At 44.0% G+C, this 25,057-nt stretch overlaps 1 protein-coding gene across 2 annotated transcripts in view; it reads right to left on the bottom strand.

Annotated features, from left to right (window-relative positions):
* LOC119401568 (protein bicaudal C homolog 1-B-like) overlaps positions 1 to 25,057 on the bottom strand; it is a 139,956-nt gene that overhangs the window by 4,998 nt on the left and 109,901 nt on the right. For both annotated transcript variants that reach the window (XM_037668471.2, XM_037668480.2), the window contains 5 exons: positions 23,556 to 23,683; positions 19,194 to 19,354; positions 4,541 to 4,670; positions 2,755 to 2,894; positions 1,115 to 1,211 (listed from right to left, as the gene is read on the bottom strand). In XM_037668471.2, coding sequence (XP_037524399.1) covers positions 1,115 to 1,211; positions 2,755 to 2,894; positions 4,541 to 4,670; positions 19,194 to 19,354; positions 23,556 to 23,683 — 656 coding nt within the window. The remainder of the gene's footprint in view (positions 1 to 1,114; positions 1,212 to 2,754; positions 2,895 to 4,540; positions 4,671 to 19,193; positions 19,355 to 23,555; positions 23,684 to 25,057) is intronic.

Genomic DNA, 25,057 nt, shown 5'->3' with positions numbered 1-25,057 from the left:
AAACTTAACATATTTTACAGGTTATGACTCATTCTACCGAAAGTCAAACCCTGCTACTATTCAAAGTTGCTTCCACTTCCCTTTGAACCAAAAAGAATGACATTTGCACATGCCTTGCTTCAATTTAAAAAAAAAAACTATTGTGCAGGTTAATTGGGTCATGACAGATATGCCTATTTTTCTTTATAATAGTGTAATTTATACTATTCAAATTCGATTCGAAATTAGCCAACCAAATAGTTATTCGCTTCGAATTTGCTTCGACCCTAAAATTTACTATTCGCACAAGCCTAGTTCTAACCAAGATGCAACTGCTCCAGCAAAGCCTAACTTGTGCTGTAGCATAGAATGCTATTGCAGAGGAACTTTGGTGCGCCGAAACCATCTAAAATTAACAACATTGGACTTTCCTGGCACTACATGTGCTTTCACCACCGTTCCCTTGACATTGCACCCAGCCATTTCCAGCAGCAGCACACTACGTAGTGCACATAGCACCATTCTTAGAAAATTTCCAGGTGTAAATTGGAATCCGAGTGCACAAGACAAGGTAAACTGGAGATCATTGGCAGATAACTTAGTCCTGCAGTTAAAAATAGGCTGATGATGATCACTAGCTCCAAATGCAGCGACATCTGTTACGGTGTCTAACGTGCCTGGGAGAGAGCATGCACTGGCGCACATCTTTTGTAGGTTATTAGATAATGCGATAATGGCAGCCTTGCATGTGTAGATCACCATTCCCCGCAAGGAACATACATGCGAGCTCGTGTGGCCTGGGTTTAAGTCAAAGCAGTAACCTTGGAAGCAGCTTCATTGATGGCATTATGCGGTTATCATCAAGCCTTTCTTGTGCCTTTTCTCTTACATGTAAGAGAAAGTTTGCTTGCTGCTGGTTGTTCTTCCAGCTGCTCATATTAAGATTGCTTTAGTACTCGGAACTGCTGTGAGATGTCATTTCCACAGAAGCTGCTATGACCCTTTCAAGTGAACTAATGGACAAACTGTGCAATATTAACGTTTGACGAGGCTCACTGCATGCAAACATTTTTGGAGGGATAAATTTATACAAGAAAATAATTGATGTAGCTAGAATCCATACTAATATTCCCACCTGACATTGCCAACAGCATCTTCTTACGGGCACCGTAGGGAATGCATAGTTGCTGGAGATCACAGTCAGTCATGTGCAGGAATGTCTGGAGGTCAATCTGCAGTAAAATGATGGCATAGTTATAACCCGAAACAACTAAAAAGCCACCAAAACACACCCATGTTGCCCGACCACTTTTTGGTGCTGTCCTTGGAAAATTCCGAGCAAGATGTACCTAGCCTGTTCAAGCGACTCTACCCGTACGTGAACCTGGTTACAGGATGAAAGCCTTGTGCATGAGGAACACAAACCTTGCAACTTTTAGGCAGCTGTCAGAATTGAACTGTTTGAAAAATAGAGCAAGGCACGAAGTGAAATGTGCCGCCGATATCTACTGTCAAATTTAAAAATTAAATTCTGGGGTTCAGGGGTGCATCAGCCGAAATAGGATTCGGAGCAATTTTTGGAGCAGCAAAATGTTGCTTTTGAAGCACAAAATCCCAAATTTGGAGTGGTATAACAAAGAAGGCTTACTTTTAGAGAACAAAATACATGTATGTATAAACCATTCAACAGCAGCTAACTCGTGCACAGTGCACGTGAGCATTGCTATCTCATTAAAAGCAGTGCGTTGAACCACCCCACAGTGCAATGACAAAGTCCGCATTAGCATTTACAGCGCCTGTCAAATGATTTGACAGGCACTGCAAATGCTAATATGGGTCTCTGAACCTGGCGACCTCGAAATTCAGGAAGATTCATAAAGCAGGAGCGAGTGGGGGGTGGTGAAAAAATAAAACTGGCGTAAGTTTCTGTTCATTGTTTCTCAGGGCTGCAGAAACACACAGCTCTGAATGATTGCCAGTAATTTTTTAGACATCAGCGATTATACTACTACTTAAAATTATATGGTGCGTGCATGCATGAGTAATTAAGGAACAAAATGTGCTGTGTCCCGTGAAACCTAGTACTAATGACGCCTTCTAAATCTCAGTACGCTTTTCCACAAGGTACCAGTGTACTGCGGCGAAAGTGGATTAAAAAGCGTTCTGCAAGCGATAGAACAAGGCTGAGAAATTTTAGAACTGCTGTCCTTTATTCTCTCGTGGTGGGTTTAAGGTTAGGGTCTGTGAGTCCTGATTGAATTGGATTATGATGATGCCCAAACTGCAGGTGGCCAACGCAGCCTCCATTTCTCGCTAAAATTAGCGCAATAGAAAATTTCGATGCTAGTTGGGTATTTTGGAGCAGCGTGCTGCAATTGCAACAAATTTCACTGTTTTGGCTTAGCTTGGCACAAAATAAGAAATTGTATCAAATTGGCACAGCTGTTGCACCCGTGAGGGTTTTACATGCCAAAAACGTATGACCATGAAACACGCCATTGTGGGGGAGAAGGGCAACAACACAATAAAGCTCAAGGGTGCAGTCTGCTACTGCAATGCACACCCATACAGCTGCCTTCCTTGCAAAGGCTGTAGGGGCAAGGGAATGTGTGTGTGTGTGCGTGTGTGTGCTGTGAAAGTGAACTTTAACGTTGCCAGCTTTGAAACGAGCAGAGAAAGCTAAGTCTAAGAAACTTTGCGACTAATGGTGACCACCTGATCAATATGTAACGAGCACAAAATGGGAGAGGAAAAAAAAAAAAGGAGTGTACTAACCTCATTTTGCTGGAACACATCCACATATCTGCCCAGCCCCAGGTGACTGAACAAGTGAGGAATATCTACAAGCGGCTTCTCCTGTGGCTGGCTGTGTGCACTAACACACTCAAAGAAGTTGCTTGCACTGAATGCTGCCTCTGAAAGGAATAGTTATTTTTCCGCAAAATTAGATGTTAAAATTAATTCAGCACACTGAATTCAACAAAGAATGATAACAGTGCCATGTACAGGCACTGTAACTACATTAGTGCTGTCATTGTAACAACTTTTTACACTTGCAGTATTCTAATAGCTGAACTTAAATACAGAACGCATTACACCACAGATAAATGCACTCATTAACATCCTCCTGAGACAATGCAAAGACACAGCTTTTAAAGCAACTTTTAGATGCGATAGCAACTGCTAGATTCTCTAAATAGGATACAGAAACTTCTCTTAAACAGAAATGCTGCTTAAATGGAACAACTGCCTCTAATATGGTTGGTTTCGTACTTTAATTCTACACTCCTGTTCATCTCTCAGTAAATGGAACTCCTGTTAAACGGAACACATTTTCCTGATCCCTTCAGGTTCTGTTTATGAAGAATTACTCTACAGTCTGCCAAATCTTTAACTATAGTGCGCGAGCGCCGACGTTTTTGTGCTTCAGCGCCGTACGACGGAGCCAAGTTGCAAACAGGGCGAGAGTAAACACATGCCCACAAAGCGCGCTCAGCTGGGCCCATCGTCTCCTTATCTGTTCCTTCATGGGAACAGAAACGTGAAGAAACGTGCGTCTTGCTCGTATCTTATATTCCGAAGATCAGCAAGCGACCGAGAAAATGAAATCCGCAGATGTCATGCGCCCGCGTGCATGAGATAAGCTGACAAATGTGGATCATTCATTTGTTATCAGGAGATGCAAATGCTTTTTTTTTTCTTGTAAGGGGGGTGCTTACTCTCACCCTGTTTGCAACTTGGCTCCGTCGTACGGCGCTGATAGAGGTACCATCTCATTTTAACAACGCAGAGATGAGAATGCAACATGTGCACAGTTGAACATGTTGATGCTGCATCCTGGATTTTCATGTCAGCTCTTATTCAAAATGCACTCCATGGGGAATTTTTGTCTGCGATGATAAAGATCGGCCAAATTACTGTGAATTTTCTAAAAAGCTAGCAGCAAGACTATGGCAGGAAATTTTGTCAGCGTTGCTCCCAGTGAGAAAGCAAGGTATGTAGCTGGCATATAATGATTTCTTGGATTTTACATGCCAGAACCATGACATGAGGCATGCCACAGTAGGGCTAACTACAGCAGCGATGGTGAATCTGCCTCCTAACGGGAGGTACTAGGTTACATTTTCAGAGCCGTTGGGTGTCCACCAATAAGAGGTCACTGACCTGGCACTCTGTGTGGGCACTCATCTCAAGAAGGTAGCCTCAAGAAAGAGTAAAGGCAATGGAAAGCTTGCAGGGCGATCAGAAAATCCTGCAGCTGTTTGTGCTTCCATGTTTTTGCTGGAATACATTGGTCCTTTACACTGATGGAATTGTATGAAACTGCCATTACACTGATGGAATTGTGTGAAACTGCAATAGGATAAATAAGCATTGGTAGTATTTAATAATCACAAAAAAGATCACCCCATCCATTGTTCCAGCACTCATTTTTTTTCGAGTCGTTGCAGGCAGATTTGTTCTATGCAACACTCGCGAGCAATTTTTAGGTCTATGCTAACAAGCGGTGAAATACTAATTATTATGCAGGCATAATGGTAATGACCACCTGCAGACCTACCAAAGTTGGAGCCACAGTGCTGGGTGTCATCAGAGTCATTCGTTACGGACCCACCAGCAGCACCAAGGCAGGCATCAACAGGACTGCTCCAGACTTTACTGGGAGAGGCCTGGTCAATAGATGAACATACCTGCACATGACAGTGACATCTTGCTACCATTATTAGCTCAATTATTCTTATTTATTCACACAGAGCACTGCTGGCTACTTTCCAAAGACAAGGCAGCTGGTTACATAGGTACATAGAGGGTACAATACAATGTTCAACAGACAACATTGTTATTGAAGTTATAACAAGCTCGCACTTTCGTCAGCAGACATACAGCACAAATTAAAGGTTAATAGTTGAGACACGTACAAAATGATGAATATGTGCACAAAACAACTGCAATTGCATGAAGTGCACAATTACATGAGGGAAAAAATTTAGTGGAACAGATGTGGTGTAAAAAGAAACTGCACACATTCATAGACACTAGGCTTCAGCAGTCAAATACGAAAGCGAAAAATTAACTGCCTTCTATGGCACCATACACAAGACAAGTTTCAAGTTGAAAGGGTGTATTGCTGGGCAGGTTGGTCATTTATTGCCAAATAAAGAAGCACTAAAAAACAAGCAGCAAGAGACAAGAAAAACAAGCGTTGTCAAGTTTGTTGCCTTCTTGTCTCATGTTGCACATTTTGTAGTGCTTTATTTAGAGAGTTACTTATAAGTGCTTGCCATGAGGCAGCTAAAAGGCGCCCTGAACCACCTTTCGTGCTTGATGAGAAAACGCATCCTTTGGATAGAAACTCAGCTGAACATCTCAGCTCAACTTCACAGTCATGCACGGCATGTGGAGTTCAAGGGTGAGTGAGAATTTGAAATCGCCTCTAATCAAACAGCAAGGGGCGGCAACTAGTGGCTGTTGGCCGACATCATCTGGCAAATACCTATAGGTAACTGCCACCGGTGCTACCCTTCTCCCACAAATGGATGACAACACAGAGTGGAAGGGAATTATAAACAATGCATTTGTATCTCCACTTGTACTAGGTCTTTTAGAGCATAGCTCTTGGGCATCTGTTCAGGCACCTGTGCATTTTGAGTCTTCACTGTCAGCCTAATTGAGTAAACAACCTATTGGCACAGGGTAGGATGAAAGAGCGAATGTGGAGAATGAATGACAATGACAGGAAACCAAAGGATGGCATTGTGGAAGCACGAAGTGACAAGCGGAGGAAAGTAGAGACTGAGCAAACATAGCACTGCATTAGCGGAGGCCAGTCTGTGACAGCTCAGAGGTAGTGCCAGAGTAGTGTGCAGTTGTCAGTTTGCCGACACAAACTGACACGTGTATGGTGAGCACATATGCTGATACTGCAAATGGAAGCACAGCTGTGCATAAGCTAAGCGAAGGTCTGTCTGCAGACACTGCATTGATGCACTGACATGTTTTACAGCGATGTGATGCACAACACATTGCCCACACCACATGCTACTTGCAGAGGTCTTATATTTAATGAAAAAGGCTGCACAGAAAACGTGAGGACCAGCAAGAAACAATAGACAGGCGCAAACTATCAACTGAATTGTATTTGAAGAAACAAGAGTACTTACACAGGGAAAAAAAATATATCACCATCATGACGTCGTGAAGTTTTTAACGAGACATAAATGCAATCTTTTTTCCTAAGTGCCACTGACGCGCAGCTAATGTGAAAGGCTTCGAAGATCTCCCTCTCTAATCTATCCCCGGATCGTGCCAAAAATTTGGTCCAATTAAGGATTACATGGCAGTTGCAACACTTTCAGTGCTCTGCCATATTCCCGCCCGCATTGTTGTTTACTGCCATGTTGTGCTCTCACGCCCTATCATTGTAGCAGTGCCCTGTCTGTCCTATATACGTACACCATGTTGCACTTAGAAGTTCATAGGCATCTCTTTTGCACAGAGTGTACTGTACCGCATGTTTCTTGGCACAAGGGTCCGGTTTTACTTTGTTTAACATTGGGAAAATCTTGGAAAATTTACACGGGGCGCTGAAAACAAGATTAACGTTATGTCTTTACACAACTTTCTTAAAATTGCATGAAACCCTATGCCAATAGGGGATAACATGCGCCCTCTTTTTGTCAGCTAGTTTTCCTTTGATACCCGCTTGCCTTTCTGTTTGAGCATTTGAAGAAGCTTATCACAAACACTGGAAACTAAATAGGACAGAAAGCAGCCTGGCTACCCGATTTAGAAAGTATTTTCTACTTTGTGTGCGCAGGACTTAGTGCTTCCTTTAAACAAGCCATAGTGACTCCCCTCTTTATCAACTAGGAATGGGCACCGTCATATGAAATCAGCCACTTCGTCACCCGTGGCTGGTACTTCCAGCACACATGCATGTTCATCAAAGTGAGCTTCAAATCTAAGAAGCAAATGCAGTCGTCACTAGGCTACTCGCACGTGAAATTTAGAGCCTCCGAAGTGCTTCTAAAGGTGTCAATTACTGCTTCTACTGTGTGCTCTAGCCTTGAACATGCAACTTCATTAACAATAAACAGGTAATCGCCCACATACCCGAGAACCGTAATGGAGTGCGACTGAACAAGAACGCTGTTTACACATTTATCAAAGATACTGAGATACAAATCTGACAGAATGGGAGCGAGTGATGACCCAATACAGATACCTTTGCGCTGTACATAATGCTGACCTTCGAAGCTAACCACAGTGGACTGAAGGTAAAAGTCTAGGAACTGTTCACAATTCACTCCAGTGGCACAGGTGAACTTCAACTCACCAAAGTCTTCAATGTTATCCCTAATAGCACTGAGCAGTCTTTCATGGGGTATAGAATAATACTACAAGTATTCTACATCCAGAGAAAAGGCGTACGCACCTCTCCAAGTTTCTTCCTGTAAAGTCTGCACAACTTCGGCTGAGCTCCGCACAAGGAATGGGCCATCTATGGGTAGTTGGTGTAAATGTTGCTGGAGGAAATTGCCTACTTGCACCTGCCAAGTCTTCTCAGATACTACGGCCCCAAAAGGTGCAATCAGGCTTATGAGTCTTGCCGGAGAAGAAAAGTTCTAAAATGCCCACCTCAGCCTTGCTCGTTACCTTTCGAAGAGCATCCAAGTTTCGAAGAGCGTCCAAGAACTTTAAGGCAGCATTTAGTCAGAAGAAGCAAAGATCCATCGTGACCGTCAAGCTGCTTGAGGACCTCAACTTACATTACACCAACTCGCCCACATCAAGCTCCTCCTGCTTCAGTTCTTTTAATCGTAATATGAAATAGTCTCAGCTGCAGTTCTGAACAATGGACAATGCACCCAGTAGAAGTGCCCTGTCTGCCAATGCTGCTAAAGAACCTGCCCGAGCAGAGGCTCAGCACCGCTGATGCAAGAATGCAGATGCTTTTGCTACCGAAGGAGTACCGAAGCACTGCCACTGAGAGGACCCTGCTGTCTGCACTGACTCTGAAGTTCTTCACCTCATATCACAAAATGAAAACACCTGAACATCTACGCTCAAATTTTGCGTTACCAAGTATTGTAATCGTGAACTTAATTGTTTTGGTATTAGTGCTTTTAAGATCTGCTCCACTTGTTCCAAAGCATTTTATGCTAAAAAAAAACAGTTTTGGGCCCATGCATAACAGAAACTGGGCATAACACATGAACTGGTCAAAAGCCTATAAAACCGGGTCATCCGGCCACAGGAAGGCATAGTATTCTAAAGGACCTATTGAAAGAATGCCCCCGGCTGGTACCTAGGTACAGCTGCTGTATGCCAAAAACTAGTGCTTTTATGTGAAGGTCATTCAGAAAATAAAGACTGCAACGTCATGCCAGCAGTTTTCTGAGATTGTTAATAATTGCTGGGGTTTCACGTGCCAAAACCATATATAATGTGATCATGAGGCACACCATCGTAGGGGACTCCAGATTAATTTTGATCACCTGTGGTTCATTAGCGTGCCCCTTAATCTAAGTACACAGGTGTTATTTTTTCACGAGAATTCCCATCCCACACTGCTGCTGCAACTCAATTGTTGGATCAATGCAGACGGGAAACTTGATCAAACGCCCTATAGTTTGGACCTTGCTCCTAGCACTTTCCACCTTTTTCCCTGAGCTGAATAAGTTTCTGGGCGATAAACATTTCAGAAGTGATGAGTTGGAGAGTGCAGTGACCACCTGGCTTATTGAACTGGCAGCAGAAGAGTATAACATGGAAATTCTGAAGCTCGTAACCAGATATGACAAATGTTTTAACGTGGGAAGCCATTATGGAAAGAAGTGAAGGAAGCTTCATCTATTATGTTGGTTTTTCCAATAAATAGTTTTTCATTTCTGTATAACCAACTGAGATTACACCAGTTATACAGGAGATGACCCTTTTAGTATAATTCTCTTCATGCGATTGCTCTGCCAAAATGCACACTCCCAAGTAAGTCTAGGCTTCAAAAGCAGGGCATTTTTCACATCCAGCACAGGCACTTCGTTATTTTATTGGATGCTTTTATACCTAAAGCTTGCCTTTTGTTTTGTTCTCGGAATATCTCGTTTGCTAATTTTGACACTGAAGTGTACTGTATGACAGCAGATATTGCACTTTCAGTTGTGTGTAGTTCACAGAATAAGTTTTCAAGAATTTCAGTAAGTGCACAAATTATATACAGCAAGGTGACCGTAATGGAATAAGAGTGCCTTTAATGTCTGTACACAAAATGAGATTTTACTAGGGTAACATTATGCTTGTGAAGTTTGTGGGGATTGAGGTGCCTCCCTCGTACCTTCCTCGTTGTGCCGGCCCCTAACCAACTATCGTTGGGAACCACCGACCAGCAGCGTCGCAGCAGGCACAGCCAGTGCACCAGACTTAGTTTACTGCGCAAACTGCACTCCCCCCTCCTGATATCAAGACACTATGCCAGCACATGTCATTGGGACGTGCCCATATTGGCCCCCCATGACGACACACGGGCATCCTCTCCACTTGAGCTCTTTTCCACCAGGTGCTCTTTCGCCACGGGAGATGCTTACAGGCCTGCAACTAGTTGTTACGTGGGGCCTCTGCTCAGTGATTTCTCCTTCGAGCACTCAGTGGACCCTTCATTTGGTTAGCCGATAGCACAGCAGATGCACATAATCAGTCCTGTGGTGCTTTGCATACAATCTTGACTGTTGCACTGTGCCGCATCCTGGGCTAGTAAACCCGTGCTGTTGACATCTGCCTGTGGTGCCTTTTCTCCACAGTGTCGGAGAGTCTATGAACCTGGCCATAGCACAGCTTTTGCATTGCAGTGTGGAGGAACATCGAGTCCTTTCCTGACCATGCATGTAGGATAAGCCTGGGGCAAACGTTTCTCCAGAAGTTAGAGCAAATAGCGCAAAATGGTTGAGTACTATATGCAGCCCTGCATTACTAATAGTGAATGTGTCCAGTTTATCCACTGCTGTGGCCACGAAGACTGCACGGGCCTGGGCCATGGCTCCCCCTAGCACTCTGCAGCTGCACCTCCCTCTTCACTTCTAGCTTTTGTTGTGGGATACAAAATGGATGCAAATTAGAGAATGAAAGCAAGGATTGCTTGGGCGGCACTCAGGGCTGACATGCGAGCTTGACCATGTCAGGCTCTTCAGTGAAGCACAAGTTAGGCAAGTGATAATAGTCTCAGATTCGACAAATTGTTTTACAGACCCTTTTTAGATTAATCGGAATGCATCTTGGCATAATTTCACAGTTCTCTTTGCACTCAGAAGTGTATGCACTGTACTGGCTAGTCAGTGATAACTCAGTGTTGGACAACACGAATGGAAATCAATAAACATGACAAAGGGCTGAGTCATTTCCATTCACGAGTCCTTGTTTTTTATTTAAATGATTAAAAAAACTGTTCGAAAGTTAACACTCCCATTGTAATTAAGCTGATGTGCAAGATTTTCTCAATATACGCTGGGGTGAGGCTGAAAGAATGAAATATATGCTTGAATACAGAAATTAGCGTGTTGTTTTGCACTAAATGCAACTAGCTCTCCAATATTCCATATGTTTTGTATAATTACTAAGCAACTGCATGACAGCTCTTTGCAGCAATATGTATGGTAGATGAGATGTCACAATAAGAGAAATTGCAAAATTTATCTTTCCCACAGACTGAAAGACTGGATGAATACTTTACTACACAATTACCACATACACAGACATGCCAAAAATAGTGAAGACAGGCAAAAGAAGCAGTCGACTTTAGTCTCTCACTGCCTTGGTTCCAGCTTTGATCCCTCACAGCCCCTGAGACACCAATTGGGATTTCATCATATCCATGACCAAAGACAAGCGAATGAAAAAAAAAAAAAAAAAGCAAAGATCATGAAATCCACATAGTGTTGACAATATTATCACTCTTTGGAATTGTACCACTAAAATGGAAATGCATGGGTACAAAACAAGAGAGGCTTGTAACAGGCACTTCAGTGCAAACTTGTTGGGGCATATTTCTGGTGTAATGTGGTCTGATTATTGACAGCAGTGATGTTTAGCACAAAAATTGGATGTTACTTTACAAGTGTGCTATGTGAAACCCCTAACAAGAGAAAGTGTTGCCATTAAACAGTGCTTTTGCTTTATTAAAGCTATCGTGCCTTTCTGTTGCTATGTGGACTCAACTCAGTCAAACGAACACAGTGGCTGAAGATGAAATGGCAGCATCAGGAGCTTTCATTGGTCATAACTAGGGCTCCGTGTTTTCGGAGTATTAACGCGATAGCGTTAAAGAGCTCGTATCGCAGAAATTCCGCCGTCGGTGTCGGCACCGTTGGTTGTGAGCGAAAAATCATCATCTTGTCCGTGACCGAAAAATCGAAAAAGCTGCAAATAAAATAACAAAAATGTTGGATCCGAATGAGAATCGAACCCGGGCCGTCTGCGTGGCAGGCAGGTGTTCTACCACACAGCCACGCCTCTGCTTGGAGCTGCATTGAAAGTAACTTTCATGCTTCCCAAAATTACGCGTCCTGTATACAGGTGTCACAATACGAGATGTAATATCGCAGTAATATTGCGTGGTATAAGCGTACATTGCCATCGGGCGTCACACCACGTCACTATCATAACGACTTGGTGGTTTAAAGACAGCCACCCATTACAAAAGGCACACACATTACTGTGCGTATTCAATTAAGACCACGTAGTGGGTACATGTCAACTTCGAAAAAGTTTCTCGCACATAATTTCTCCTGGTTTAAAGCATGCTACCCATTACATAAGGCACACACCTTAGTGCGCGCATTCTGTTGAACATTCGTAGTGTGCGAAGTGCGCACTAGGGGCAGGATATCGCTATCGCGTTCAACTCTTAAAGGCGAAGCTTAAGCGTCCCCCAATTTTTTTTCTTGAAATTCGGAGGGTATTTTTCGGAGTATTTTTTTGGCAGAAATTTGTTGTTTATCGGAATTTATTTTGCGTATATTCCCAATACTCCGAAATTCGGAGTTCAATTTTGCATTCTTCTCAGTACTACCAAACAGATAAAATGATATCTGAACACGAGAACATCCGAACACACGAAGCATATTTTAGTTGTCTGGAAGTTTTCAACATGCAAACACATACAGACACATGCACTGATATGCCTGAATATGAAACAATTATGTTTGTGCGTGCAACAACCTTAAAGCATACTTCACGAGGTTGCTGTCACTGATGGAAGCGCACCCCTTTCGACTGATTATTCTCAGCTTTGAAAATGCCCTTGTTGAAAAAGAAAAGGAATAAACGCGTGCAGGCGAGCAATGCAGCAGAAGAAGAAGAAGTTGGAACGATGAACGGCTGTCTGTGTGGTTCCTTGGCTGATCGATAGTTTCTTTACATTTTGGTGCCGAAAAACCTCATGCGGACACGTCTCTCTCATCGCACGACTCAAGGGGACCGTCTACTCGACCGCGTCGCTCTGCGGGCGGCGAGGACTCGCAACGGATCGCTCGTGATCAGCAGTGGGCTCGACACTTCGACATCTGCACGGATGGATCGCCTAAAGACCAAGCGCGCAGCTCGACGAGCTCAGAATACCAAGCTTATACAGGAAGCACGGTCCCTGCTGACGGATCCTACCGCGGACAATCCCAAGCTAACAGGTATTTATGACCGTTTGTCGGCTAGCAACAGCGAGCTCTCGAAGATTAATGATGCACTAGAAGAGCACCTAGCTGACGAGGAGCTCGAAGCGGAGTACGTAGCGGCGGCGGAGTACAACGACCAAGCCATTAGCATGCTTGCCGAGATTCGATGCAGAGTAGCCGATTTGGAACGCGGAAACAGTACAACGGCGACTGCTCCTCAGAACGCAACCCCATCAGCTCCTGATGCTCCGACCGGAATTGGCCCAAGACTGCCGAACCTTGGCATGCCAACATTTAGAGGAGACATTCACGAGTGGTCAGCTTTCTGGGAGCAGTTCGAGCAGACTGTTCATCTCAACAACGCTCTATCAACTACGACCAAGCTTTTCTATCTACGGCATTACCTTGCGGGTGAAGCGGCAGCGGCGATATCTGGTTTTCCGACTTCCGAATCATGTTACGCAGACGCCATAGAGTTGCTAAAAGAACGCTTCGGAGATCGGAAACAGATAGAGCAACACCACCTGTCAGCGCTTCGCAGCCTCCCTCACGTGAAGTCAGGAAGCGACGTTCGAGGCCTCAGGCGACTTTACGATGCCGTGCAGCTCAACATCAGGTGTCTGACTGCGCTAAACGTTCCCACGCTCAGTTTCTCAGCGATGCTGATCGACATTTTACAGCAAGCATTGCCGTATGACATCGTTTTGGCCTATACACGTGGAAAGCGCAGTCAAGCATTAAGGGAAAGCGGGTCTTCTGCAAACGTCTTCGAGCCAGCCGCTGCAGCTGCGTCATCGGATGCAGAGTTAAAGGAGCTGCTTACCTTTACACGCGTCGAACTAGAAAGCCGGGAGCAGTGTAAGCCATTTGCAGAGCGACCGGTTGATGACCGTGCACAGCGAACTCGAGGCAGCAGCACCAGCACCACTTCTGTACTACACAGCGCATCGTGCAACTGGAATGAGTGTTTTTTCTGCAAATCGAAGAAGCACGGCACACGCGCCTGCGACGCCGACCTCTCTGTCACTTCTAAGAAAGAGATTCTGACTAAGGACAACCGCTGCTATCTATGCACGTCACGAGGTCATCAGGCAAGGTCCTGCCAAGTCAAACTCACGTGCTCGAGTTGTCATGGGAGGCACGCATCAAGCATGTGCGACCCTAACTACAGGAAGAACATGACAGTGACACCTCGACCAGTGGACGCCTCCGGGAGCACAGTAGGAATGATGTCATCACAGTCGGTTATGCTGTGCGACAAGGATTCACTGAGCAGGAGCGAGATAAATGACAGAAGTATACTTGCAGACCTTTCGCGCCTTTGTCGTGAAAGATAACAGCTCAAGATATGTCCGAGGGATTCTCGACGGAGGCAGCCAGCGATCCTTCGTCACGGAAGAGCTCGTCAGGAAGTTACACCTGCAGGTATTGGGAGAAACACGGATTGCACTGAACACGTTTGGCTGCGCATCACCAAGTACTGCAGAAAGACGGAAGGTTGTAGAAGTTCCCCTGCGCAGCCAGCACTCTTCCGACACCCGCAGAGTGCGTGCAATTGTTGTCCCAGCTATTTGTCACGACACTGCTTCCCCGAAAGCTGACAGCCACTTCCTTCAGAACCTGCGGCTCGAAGGGAAATTCATCGTGGACGAAAAGAAGTTCGACGCCGAGACGGAAAATGGCCTCAGCTTGTTGATAGGAGCTGACCATCTTTGGCAAGTAATGTCTGGAGAAATTGTAAAGAGCGCAGAAGTTCCAGGACTGGTAGCGATCGACACAGCGTTTGGATGGACGCTACAAGGACCCAGTCAGCAAAAAGCCTTTCTGGACTGCGACTCCAGCCTCATGGTCTACATTCTAAAAGTACAAGCAATTGGTGATGACGAAACAATCTCATCAACAACATTCCATGAAGGTCTGCGCATCTATGAACAGTCAAAGGCAATCATGAGAGATGCAGGCATGAACCTCAGAAAGTGGAAGACCAATAACCATCAGCTGCAGAACATTTTCGACAACCAGGAGGAGCAAGTAGAAGGAGCATCCAGAGAAGCAGCTGCGGTCTTGGGAATGCAATGGGATATAGAAAAGGACTACTTCAAGTTTTCTTCCAAATCTGTGGCACAATATTTAGTCGCTGGTCAGCCCGACACGAAACGTACTCTACTAAAGGCTGCTTCTCGAATTTATGACCCGCTTGGCATTCTATCGCCTTTCACCAGAACAGCGAAGCTTTTGTTTCAAGGCCTTTGGGTTTTAGGCCGTTCCTGGATGATCAATTACCCGAGGAGATCAAGACGCAGTGGAGAGCCTGGTGTGCGGACGTGATTCAGCATGGCCACATAAAGATTCCGCGCTGCGTGAGAGACTGGCTTCATGGAGCAGTGAAAGAGGCTGAACTGCACATATTCGTCGACGCCAGCCTGAAGGCTTATGGAGCATGTGCCTATTTGAGAGCATTCGACGAAGACGGGAACTCGTCTACTTCACTGATAGTAGCGAAGTCAAGAGTGGCACCTATTAAGACATTAACACTACCAAAGCTCGAGCTTATGGCCGCGGTAGTGGGAGCCAGACTGCTAAAGTACATTTGTTCCTCATGGGATTCAAAAGATTTCCACGGCGTCATGTGGACTGACTCTATGATCACATTGAGCTGGATCCGCGGTGACCATAGCAAGTTGAGTCAGTTTGTAAAACACAGAGTGACTGAAATAGCAAAAGCTACTGAACCAGTACTATGGCGCTACTGCCCGGGTGGAGACAACCCGTCAGATGTACTGACTAGGGGCATACCTTTGAAGACTCTACGTGCATGTCGCTGTTGGTGGTATGGACCTGAATGGTTGTCCCAGCCTAAATCAAACTGGCCTACCGAACCGAACCAGTGCACACCGATCAACGAAGAGGCAGAGATTGACACGCAACATGTATTTCTTCAAGCATCATCCAGGAAATTACACCCTGTGATTGATTTAAGCTAGCAAAACAATCTGCAGAAGCTCCTGCGCGTCACCGCCTGGGTCTACCGCTTTGTGGATCGATGCCGTGGTATTCAAACATCGCTCAGCGAAACAATTTCGACACTGGAGCTATGCAAGGCTGAAAGGTTTTGGGTACAACGAGTTCAACTCGAAGTATTCGCGAAGGACGTCGAACAGCTTCAACTTGGAGACACTCTCTCAAAACACTCGAAGCTGCTCGATCTTCGACCAAAGCGGACAGCTTCGGCTTGGCGGACGACTTGAAAGAATCGACGCTACGTATGACGAAAAGCATCCGGTCATACTACCACAGAGGCATCCCTTCACGGCTTTGGTAGTGACAGAGGCTCACTGCAGAGCTTTGCATGGTGGTGTGGCAAGCACTATGAGGCAAATACGACAGCGTTATTGGATTATCCGCGCTCGACAAGAAGTTAAACGAATCATTAATGCTTGCTTCCTCTGCCGAAGGTACAACATGAAACCTGGAAACGTACAATATGCGCCGATGCCCGAGGACCGGCTTCTCTCGTCACGACCGTTTGATGTAGTGGGATTGGACTTTGCAGGTCCACTATATATAAAGCAACAGGAGCTACATGGTGATGCATCGAAAGCTTACATCCTGCTGTTCACCTATGCGACGACGAGAGCAGTACACCTTGAACTGACGAGTGCGATCTCGACAAGCGCTTTCTTACTAGCGTTCCGCCGGTTTCCTGGCTCGCAGAGGGGTACCAGCAACACTGTACTCTGACAACGCTCTTGCCTTTAAGAGAGTATCACGGGACCTCAGGAACATCTGGAATGTCATGAAGAGCTCTCCGTTCGCGTCTTTCCTACTGACCCATCGCATCGAATGGAAGTTTATCGTTCCGGGTGCACCTTGGTGGGGTGGTTGGTGGGAGAGGCTTGTCCGAACAGTGAAGTCATCGCTGCGCAAGGTGATGGGAAAGAGCAAACTCACCAGCGAACAAACCGAGACGATGCTACTGGAGGTTGAAGCAGTTGTTAACTCAAGACCATTGACCTACACGTACACGGACACCAAAGAGCCTTCTCCGATATGTCCGGCGCATTTTCTTGTTGGACGTTCCTTGTTAGCTTCTCCAGAGCGGCCCAACAATGACTACGATGCTATAAGTTCTCAGACTACTCGAAGTGACATCAGCAAGAAGTTGAGACACAGACAGAAGCTGATAGATCACCTGTGGATGCGATGAAGAGTATTTGCTAGAACTGCGGGCACTTCACCTATACCCTGCACATCCCAGCAGCTGTCTACGAGTAGATGATGTGGTAATCATCGAAGAGCCTGGCATTTCTCGAGGTGTTTGGCCCCTTGGGCGAGTCACAGACGTTTACCCGGGTCAAGATGGCATAATCCGAGCTTGCCGGGTGAAAGCCCAAGACGGAAAGTTTTTAAGAAAGCCAGTACAGAAATTGTACAAGCTCGAATTGAGCGACACTACTGGGGGGCGGGAGTATGTTGAAAAAGAAAAGGAATAAACGCGCGCAGGCGAGCACTGCAGCAGAAGAAGAAGAAGTTGGAACGATGAACTGGCTGTCTGTGTGGTTCCTTGGCTGATCGATAGTTTCTTTACAGCCCTTTCAACATTTATGCTAGAGACAGGGAGAGCCAGAAAACTCAGTGCGCAGCATTGGCCACTGGACAGTGTGAAGTATCCAAAACGACAGGTGTTCAGCAATGTTACAATTTCATAGCTTTGAGAGTTCGCAAAATTACTCATGAGCTGGCTCATGTCATCAGTTTCAAGAAACAGTAACTTAAAAGTCGCCTTAAATTATTTCGGCTCGTCCCATTAAAGCTACGCACAGGACGCGAGTAGTCTAGTTTATTTGAGAGTTTATGCAAGCACCAGCGACAAAGCTGAAAGATTCCCACTCTGATGTATAAAAGACGACGCCTTCCGCCGATGATCAGATTACTGACTGCAGACTACTGTAATCGCAGCTATCAGTGTACAGCGTGCTTTGCTTGTACTTTGAGTTCTAGTTTTCTGGTACAAGTTAGCCCAATAAAGAGTGTCGCCTCTACCACTTGACTGCTGCCTTCTGCATAGTCACTACCACATGACAATATCAAGATGTCTCGCGCTAGCGGGGGTCCCACATACATTGATGTGTCTAGCTCTGTGCGCGACAAGCCCTTTGTTAAATGTGTGATTGGTGTGGTCTACAAGATAATGTTGACATGAGGTAAAGTATACAGGGTGTTTCAAGAAATGTGTCCAACCTTCTCAAAAAATCAGGAAAATGCGATATTTGATTGCTGCCTTCAGAATTGGTTTTTCTGTAGTGGCGGGGATTTTAAGATGGTTAGAGACATGACTTGAGACAATAATTAAAAATAATTAAATTAATTAACTTTTTAATTAGTGGAGTTAGGTGGTTGTGTCAAATGGGCGAATTGAAGGTCTTCATGCCACAAACCCAACCCAACTTTGAGATTTCGAAAAAGTGGGATCTAGTAATAATTACGAAGTAATGAAATTAGACCAAATTCTATGGCGAAACCTAAACAGAAACATGGAAGAACGCAACTGCCATATTCTTCTGCGACGTCCAAAATGAGTGAATGACTTTTTCTGTAGCGCTAGGCATCTTAAGATGGTTAGAGACATGACTTGAGACAGTAATTAAGAAAATTACATTAATTAACTTTTTAATTAGTGGAGTTAGGTGACTGTGTCAAATTGAGGAATTGAAGTTCGTCGTGCCAGAAACCCATCCCAACATTGAGATTTCGAAAAAGCGGCCTCTAGTAATAATTACGAAGTAATGAAATTCAACCGAAATCGATGGCTTTCGCTGTTGAAAGCCGTTGCATTCCGCTGAATTTCATTACGCCACAACAATTACTAGAGGACGCTTTTTCGAAATCTCAAAGCTCCGATGGGTTCCTCGCATGAAGAACTTCAATTCTCTCATTTGACACAATCACCTAACTCCACTAATTAAAAAGTTAATTAATGTAACTTTCTTAATTACTGTCCTAAATGATGTACTTAACTACCTTAAGATTCATGCCGCTACAGAAAAAGCAATTCTGAAAGCCCCAAGCAAATATTGCGTTTTCCTGATTTTTTGCGAAGGTTGGACACATTTCTTGAAACACCCTGTATATCTGCCAAACCAGCCCATGTATCAATGACCACATGTCCTTTCAATAAAGAATGGAACAGCGCCATGTTGACCGTTAAAAGTGGAGTTTATCAGAAAAATCGAATTGTCAAAAATTTTACCAGCGAGTGTTTGTCAAATTTTTTCGCATATATCCGAAAACACGGAGCCTTAGTCATAACAAAGCTCATTAAAATATGAAATCAGATATGCATTTCAAAGGTTTCTGATAGCTTCCAGTCAATTTTGATTATAGTGAAATTCTATGGACATCAAAGATGTCACTTAACACCATTAATCCAATTGATAAATTAGCAATTCATAACAAGTAGAAAAATACTTTGCTTTTAATGTTTCTTTTGGGAGAGTTTCACATGGCCTTTTAATGCCATGTGCACTTCCCCTACAGAAGAGGAAGAAAAAGTACCTTGGTTTCTTCCAGTTTAGGGGGGCGCCTAGAAGAGCTGGCAGCATTGCATAGTTGAATTTGTCCCTTGATCACACTCTCTGGCATGGATTTAGAAAAGCCAAAGCCAGACCAGGTGCTTGAAGGCACCCTCTTGGTAGAACCAATGTGCTCTTGCATTGCTGCAAGTAAAGCATGTGCATGAAGGTTGGCATTTGCAGGAAAGCAATAAAATATTTAAGAGAGGAGCCAAAAAAAATTGGTAAACAGCATTATCTATTCAGCCCCAAGTCCTTCCCAGAGGTTTTTATTCATTAGAATCATTAACCACTTCTGGCCCCTGGACCTTAAGTCAGAGGTGGGACAGCTCGAACAGTTTTTGTAGCACTTTACAGAGCAGGAAAACTGCTTTGGAACAGGTAGTATAAAAGCAAGAGAACCCTTTTAAGTTATGGAATAGCCAGTGAACAAAGCACTGTTAGAAAGCTATTTTAAGAAAGATAGCGCAAATAATGTTCCACGTCTGTTATTCAAATGGTAAAGTTGCGAATACTGGTAATATTGAAGCCTCCGAGAAGCTTTTAGCAGCCTAGCAGCACTGGTACGGTCACAATGAGAAAAAAAGTCTCACAGCAGCTACACATGGCCTTCATGCTTGTGGCATCTTCATGCTTGGGGCATCACCAGTGCAATGTATCTGCATGCAGCCTGCGGCTGCCTGGCAAGCCAGGAATGCGAGACTGTATGACTATATATACCACTATAAAAGTTAGTGCACCGTAGTTGCATGTTAGACTTTTTTTTCTGGCTTCAGTTTCATCCGGAACATCCCATCCAAAATCATGGACACAGCAGTCAGTTTCTGCTAAACTGGACAGAGAATGAATCGGTGCTTGTCAGCTTCAGTGTTTTCAAGCAGTGTGGCCGAATTCCAGGGAATACAACCGTTTGGTGCAGGAAGTCATAAATGTAGCTGTTTGGCGCAACTGGTGCAGCTGTAGCACTCCTGTTAACGCTAAAATTCCACTTCAGCACTAATATTTCCACTTTATGTGCAACTAAGTACTTTTCACAGGTGTACTATTGCCACAGTACACTACATATAACAGGAACAAACAGTGCTAAGGACAGGACGATGAGAGCATGACAGACAAGATGCCAAAATAATCACTGGTTTATTGCAAGGAATGAAAACTGAACAGGGTTCAGTGCAGAAAACCAGACATATGGAATCTATGCAGAGATATATCTGCTCTTGAAATAATCGCATCAAATGCATCGTCAGTGCAGGTCGTCACATTTTAACGCGGTAGCGTTAGAGAGCTCGTGTCGCAGAAATTCCGCTGTCGGCGTCGGCACCGTTGGTTGTGAGCGAAAAATCATCCGTGAGCGAAAAATCGAGAAAGTAGCAAATAAAATAAACGATAAAATCTTCGGTCCCAATGAGGATCGAACCCGGGCCGTTCGCGTGGCAAGCAGGTGTCTTACCACAAAGCCACGATGTTGCTTGCAGCTGCCTCGGACAAAAACACTACATAAATGTCATGTAGTGAAAGGAGTCTCGACGCATTTTGTTCGGCAGGTGTCACGACGAAAACGAGCCCATACGGTAGGCGCATTCGCGAGGCCATCAAACTACGTCGAAAAACACCGGGATAGTGCAGCCATCGCCGCTAAATACACACACGAACTTTCAAACAGCTCTAAATATGGACAACTATGTCCATCTAGAGGAAAACATATCAAGCTACGCAGCAAACGCTAGATAATGTGCTGCCATCTGTGAGGCATTGTGAGAAATATGTCTCGACTTTTCATGGCATCCGAGAGGGCCGGCGCGCGGCGTATATCTTGGAGGCCATGCAACTCTTGCTTTAGATCGAAAGCCTGTAAAATTCGCGCGCGCGTGTGTGTGTGTGTGTAACAATACACATTAATAAGTATGCACTTAGTGGTTGAAGTGCGCACTAGGGGCCGGATTTCGCTATCGCGTTCAACTCTTAAAGGCGAAGCTTAAGGGTCCCCCAATTTTTAACAAATAGCTAATCTCGCAGCTATGCTGAAAAATGGAAGGTAGAATGGTGCAGGAGCAGCCATGTGAGTGAATGAAAATACATGTCAAATTTCACATGCTGGTTGCTCTTTATATCTTTTCAAGACTGTACTAATCAAGAATCGGCTGACAACCACACTCTTTACAGTGCTGGGCTACATGGCTGGGCAGAGAGCCGTTCAGTGAGCATGAATGCATTCCAAGCTATCACCAAAACAATGGCTTGTTTGGTCAATGCAATGTCATTTCCAGGTTAATGGAATCTCTTAGACAACTGTGTAGGTGTGGTAGACAGAGCACATTCTGTATTCCTCGTTAGAGCTTAGTTTTCTTAGAACCTTCCTTATTGACCTCACGGCATAGTGCTGAAAGCTTGTTTTTTTATGCTGAACAGAATGTATGTCCCTAATTTGCGTTTTCATGGAAATGAAGGCAACCCATTCAGAGGCATTGTCTCTGAGCATGGCACTTGGCAGTGGTATGTGGCTTCTTACCTGCAGACATTCCATGACGTCCTTTCCATTACACTAGAGGTACAAATTTCACAAAATAGCAAATAATGCATCTTAACTAAGTTCTCTAGTGCCTTGACCTTTCGGTTACACAAAGGCAAAGCCAAGTGGACTGTAAGCCAAAGCAAAATACTACTATGTCTAGAGAATTGACAACCTGGTTCAAGCTTGTTCATTCAATCACAGCTAGTGTAACTGATGAACACTTTATTTTCTAGTTGTGAAATGTGGACACATATACTGTTTGTGACAAATTTGTAAATTCCAAATGATTTACACTGAAGAACCTATATAACAGAAATTACAACTTGGATGTCTTACCATGGGAGTTCAATAATTTAGATAAAAGGGTTGAAGCAGCCCAAATTTATGAACGTTCCAGAGGGCCACATTTTAGCTTATAAAACTGCCACGAGAAAACAGAAGAACGAGTCACAAAAAGTAGTAGTGACACTTCGATATAATGAAGTGGGTAAAATTGGCAATATACTTCATTACACTGGAACTTCATATGGAAATTCAACCTTTTATGCAAAGTATATTGTCGCCGAAGGATTAATTTTTACACAGAAACTGCCCCGAAATGTTCGAGTAATACGGTAGCACAAAAAAAAAGCCGGTTTCAATGACGTAAAAAAAAAACCAATTTCGTTAAACCTGAGATTCGGCGTCCATGATTTCATGCCATGCCAGCAAAGTCCTCTTCACTGTGGCTGAACGATGTGTGTAAAGCCAAAACAAATGGAAGTCCTGCGCACTGTGGTAGTACGAGATAAGTGAAGCTACCCGCCAATTCAGCCGCTGAGAAGTGTCATCAAAATCTCATGTGTTGCTTAGAGTGGTGCGACGCCGGAGGTATCATGTTCAACAAACTGAACCACTTGTGCTCCACAGCTGGAAGTTCTAAGATCGCACGAAAGCAAGTTGACAACCTGAATTATGGAACATCCATTTATGGTGGCCACGTATTCTGCTTTGACATTGTGTGCCATTTTTAAGAATAAGGCAAAACCAGTTGCAGCACCGTGAATTTTGGGTGCTGCTATGCACAGGCTCAACAAAAGTCTTGTTAACTTTATCACAGAACATCTACATAACTTTACAGAACTGACAGCGATGCAGTTGGCAGCTGCGAGAAGCTAAACAAAAATATTGGTAAACTGCTTAAAACTTGTTGCAGCAATGCCCTTACAAAAAAAATAATAATTTGCTGTAAACGAGCCTGTTAGTTTCCACTGCTTTCGCTAAGAATTTGTTCTATTCTTCAGAGTCAAGCCTGCCTGAGAATTGCTTCTCTCAACACCGAAATCACGAAGAGCGAGCTCTGCTGTATCGCTAACAAGTGGAAACATCTTTCTAATCAAGATCACTTGCAAGATAACCAAGAGCCTGTTGCATTTGCTGCTACTTCCTCTATGGCTATCATGCTTGCTATCCGACATGCAGTGATAACACCAAACTGAGCACTGATGCACAGTATGCACAGCGCAAAGTATGAAACAGTGTAAGTTAACCATATGACCACTGGCACCAGGACAAGTTTCAATTTATTGCCTTGGCCTTCCTCTGCAGTGGCAGTGAAACTGTTATATTGAAATCACGGAAAACAAGCTTCGCTATATTGAGGTGAAAAATTGCGTTCTAAGGACATGAAGTTCTAGAGACCGAAATACTTCATTATATCGAGAATTTCATTATATATTGAATTTTGTTATATCAAGATTTAACTAAATGCTACAAAGAAATCCAATTTTTTTCTATACACTTATCTGTAGGTCAAACTTCACAGTGCAACCATAAAACTACAGCCTAACTCACCTTTGGTTGCAAGCAGCTTCCTTCTTTCGTAGTCCATATGTGGCAAGGGACTACCGAAAGTCACTTTCCTCTCACAACCAACAGGACCCATGTTTTTCTGGTACTGAGGCATCGAGGAATCAACATATCTGATAAGAAAGAGGACAAGGTGAAAATTTTTTTTAAAAATACTGCTAGCCCAAGTATCAGGCCTTAAGGGGGGACGTGGGTCCTAAAATTTTTTCTTTTTGAGTCAATATGAACCAAACTTCACAATCTTGACCAGTTTTTTTATGCTGATTTCAAATCTGTAATTAGTTTTTTAATAGCTGCACTAGTTCAAAAGATCTTGAGGTTCGAATAAATAATTAGTGCCTGCTTCTTACGGGGCTTTTAGGCAATTTCGACCTACTAAAACCAATATGTAAGTGCATGGGCCCAATGCCCAGATCATGCTGTAGGGGGTGATGCTATTTTTGTTCACCTGGGAGCACTGTGAAGGTCAGAAAACAGATGAACACTCACTGGTGGTTATTTTTTCTAATTCACTCTCATTAGTATCTTTAATTAAAATTTGTAAAATGGTGCTAGAGTAATGCAAATAGCATCACCCCCCAGATCGTTTCAATACGAGTAAAATGATACCAAATTTGTGATTTTTACTCAGCAACAACATGGAAAAAAACCCCGTAAGGCTGAGTGCGTTGAGCAAAAATATCAAACTGAGAAAAACGCATTTGAAGTTTCAGACAACTAACTTTTGTGGAAGTGCAGCCACAGCACTAGTGGTTATATCATTTGATAGGTTTCTTCTTCACGAGGACAGCCATACCAAATTTGTGACCATGACCTGCCAATGTACTGGCAAAATCTTCTTATAAAGCCACATAGTGCACCCAGTACCAGAGTGATAAACTCCACCTTTAGCAATTCATAGGCCTGTACCAATTCCTTGCAAGCTAAAGAAATACAAAATTTGTGTATGAATGTGGCTTTGCAACCGGCAAATAAAATAGACAGAGAGATTAAGTCTAAAAAGCACGTGGGTTTTTATTAAACCAAAAATCAGTTATTATTGTCCAGCAATAGCACTTGGCTCAACAGCAGGCAAGGGCTGTAATCAGGGTCCCCTGCTGGTTTGTGTCATTTTGAAAGTCTGTGCTTGGTGTCACTACTGTATAAGTGCTCCTTTTGCAACTTCCAATGTCAGTTTTTAACCTTCTCAAGGCTGTGGAGCACAAATCAATTTCCCGAAAGTGTAACACGGCGTCTCTGCAATTCCGGTGTTGCTCTATCAGGTCGTGGTTGAAGCGACTACCGTTGCACCCTTGTCGACAGTATTGGTAGCCCTAATTTAATGCATTTCACTTCAAATGCCATTAATTATCTTAGCACCACTATCACCAGCTACCTTCTACGAGAAACGCTTCTCGCGCGAGTCGCACCTATGATAATGAATCACAGGCTTTGAAAGCAGCCTATACCCTCTGCCTTGAAAAAGGTCACTGCTTGAGCCGAACTCG

Source organism: Rhipicephalus sanguineus, chromosome 1 (assembly GCF_013339695.2).
Source record: "Rhipicephalus sanguineus isolate Rsan-2018 chromosome 1, BIME_Rsan_1.4, whole genome shotgun sequence".
Classification (NCBI taxonomy): domain Eukaryota; kingdom Metazoa; phylum Arthropoda; class Arachnida; order Ixodida; family Ixodidae; genus Rhipicephalus; species Rhipicephalus sanguineus.
Note: the sequence above shows the minus strand (reverse complement) of the source record. Positions and strands in the feature narration are given on the sequence as shown.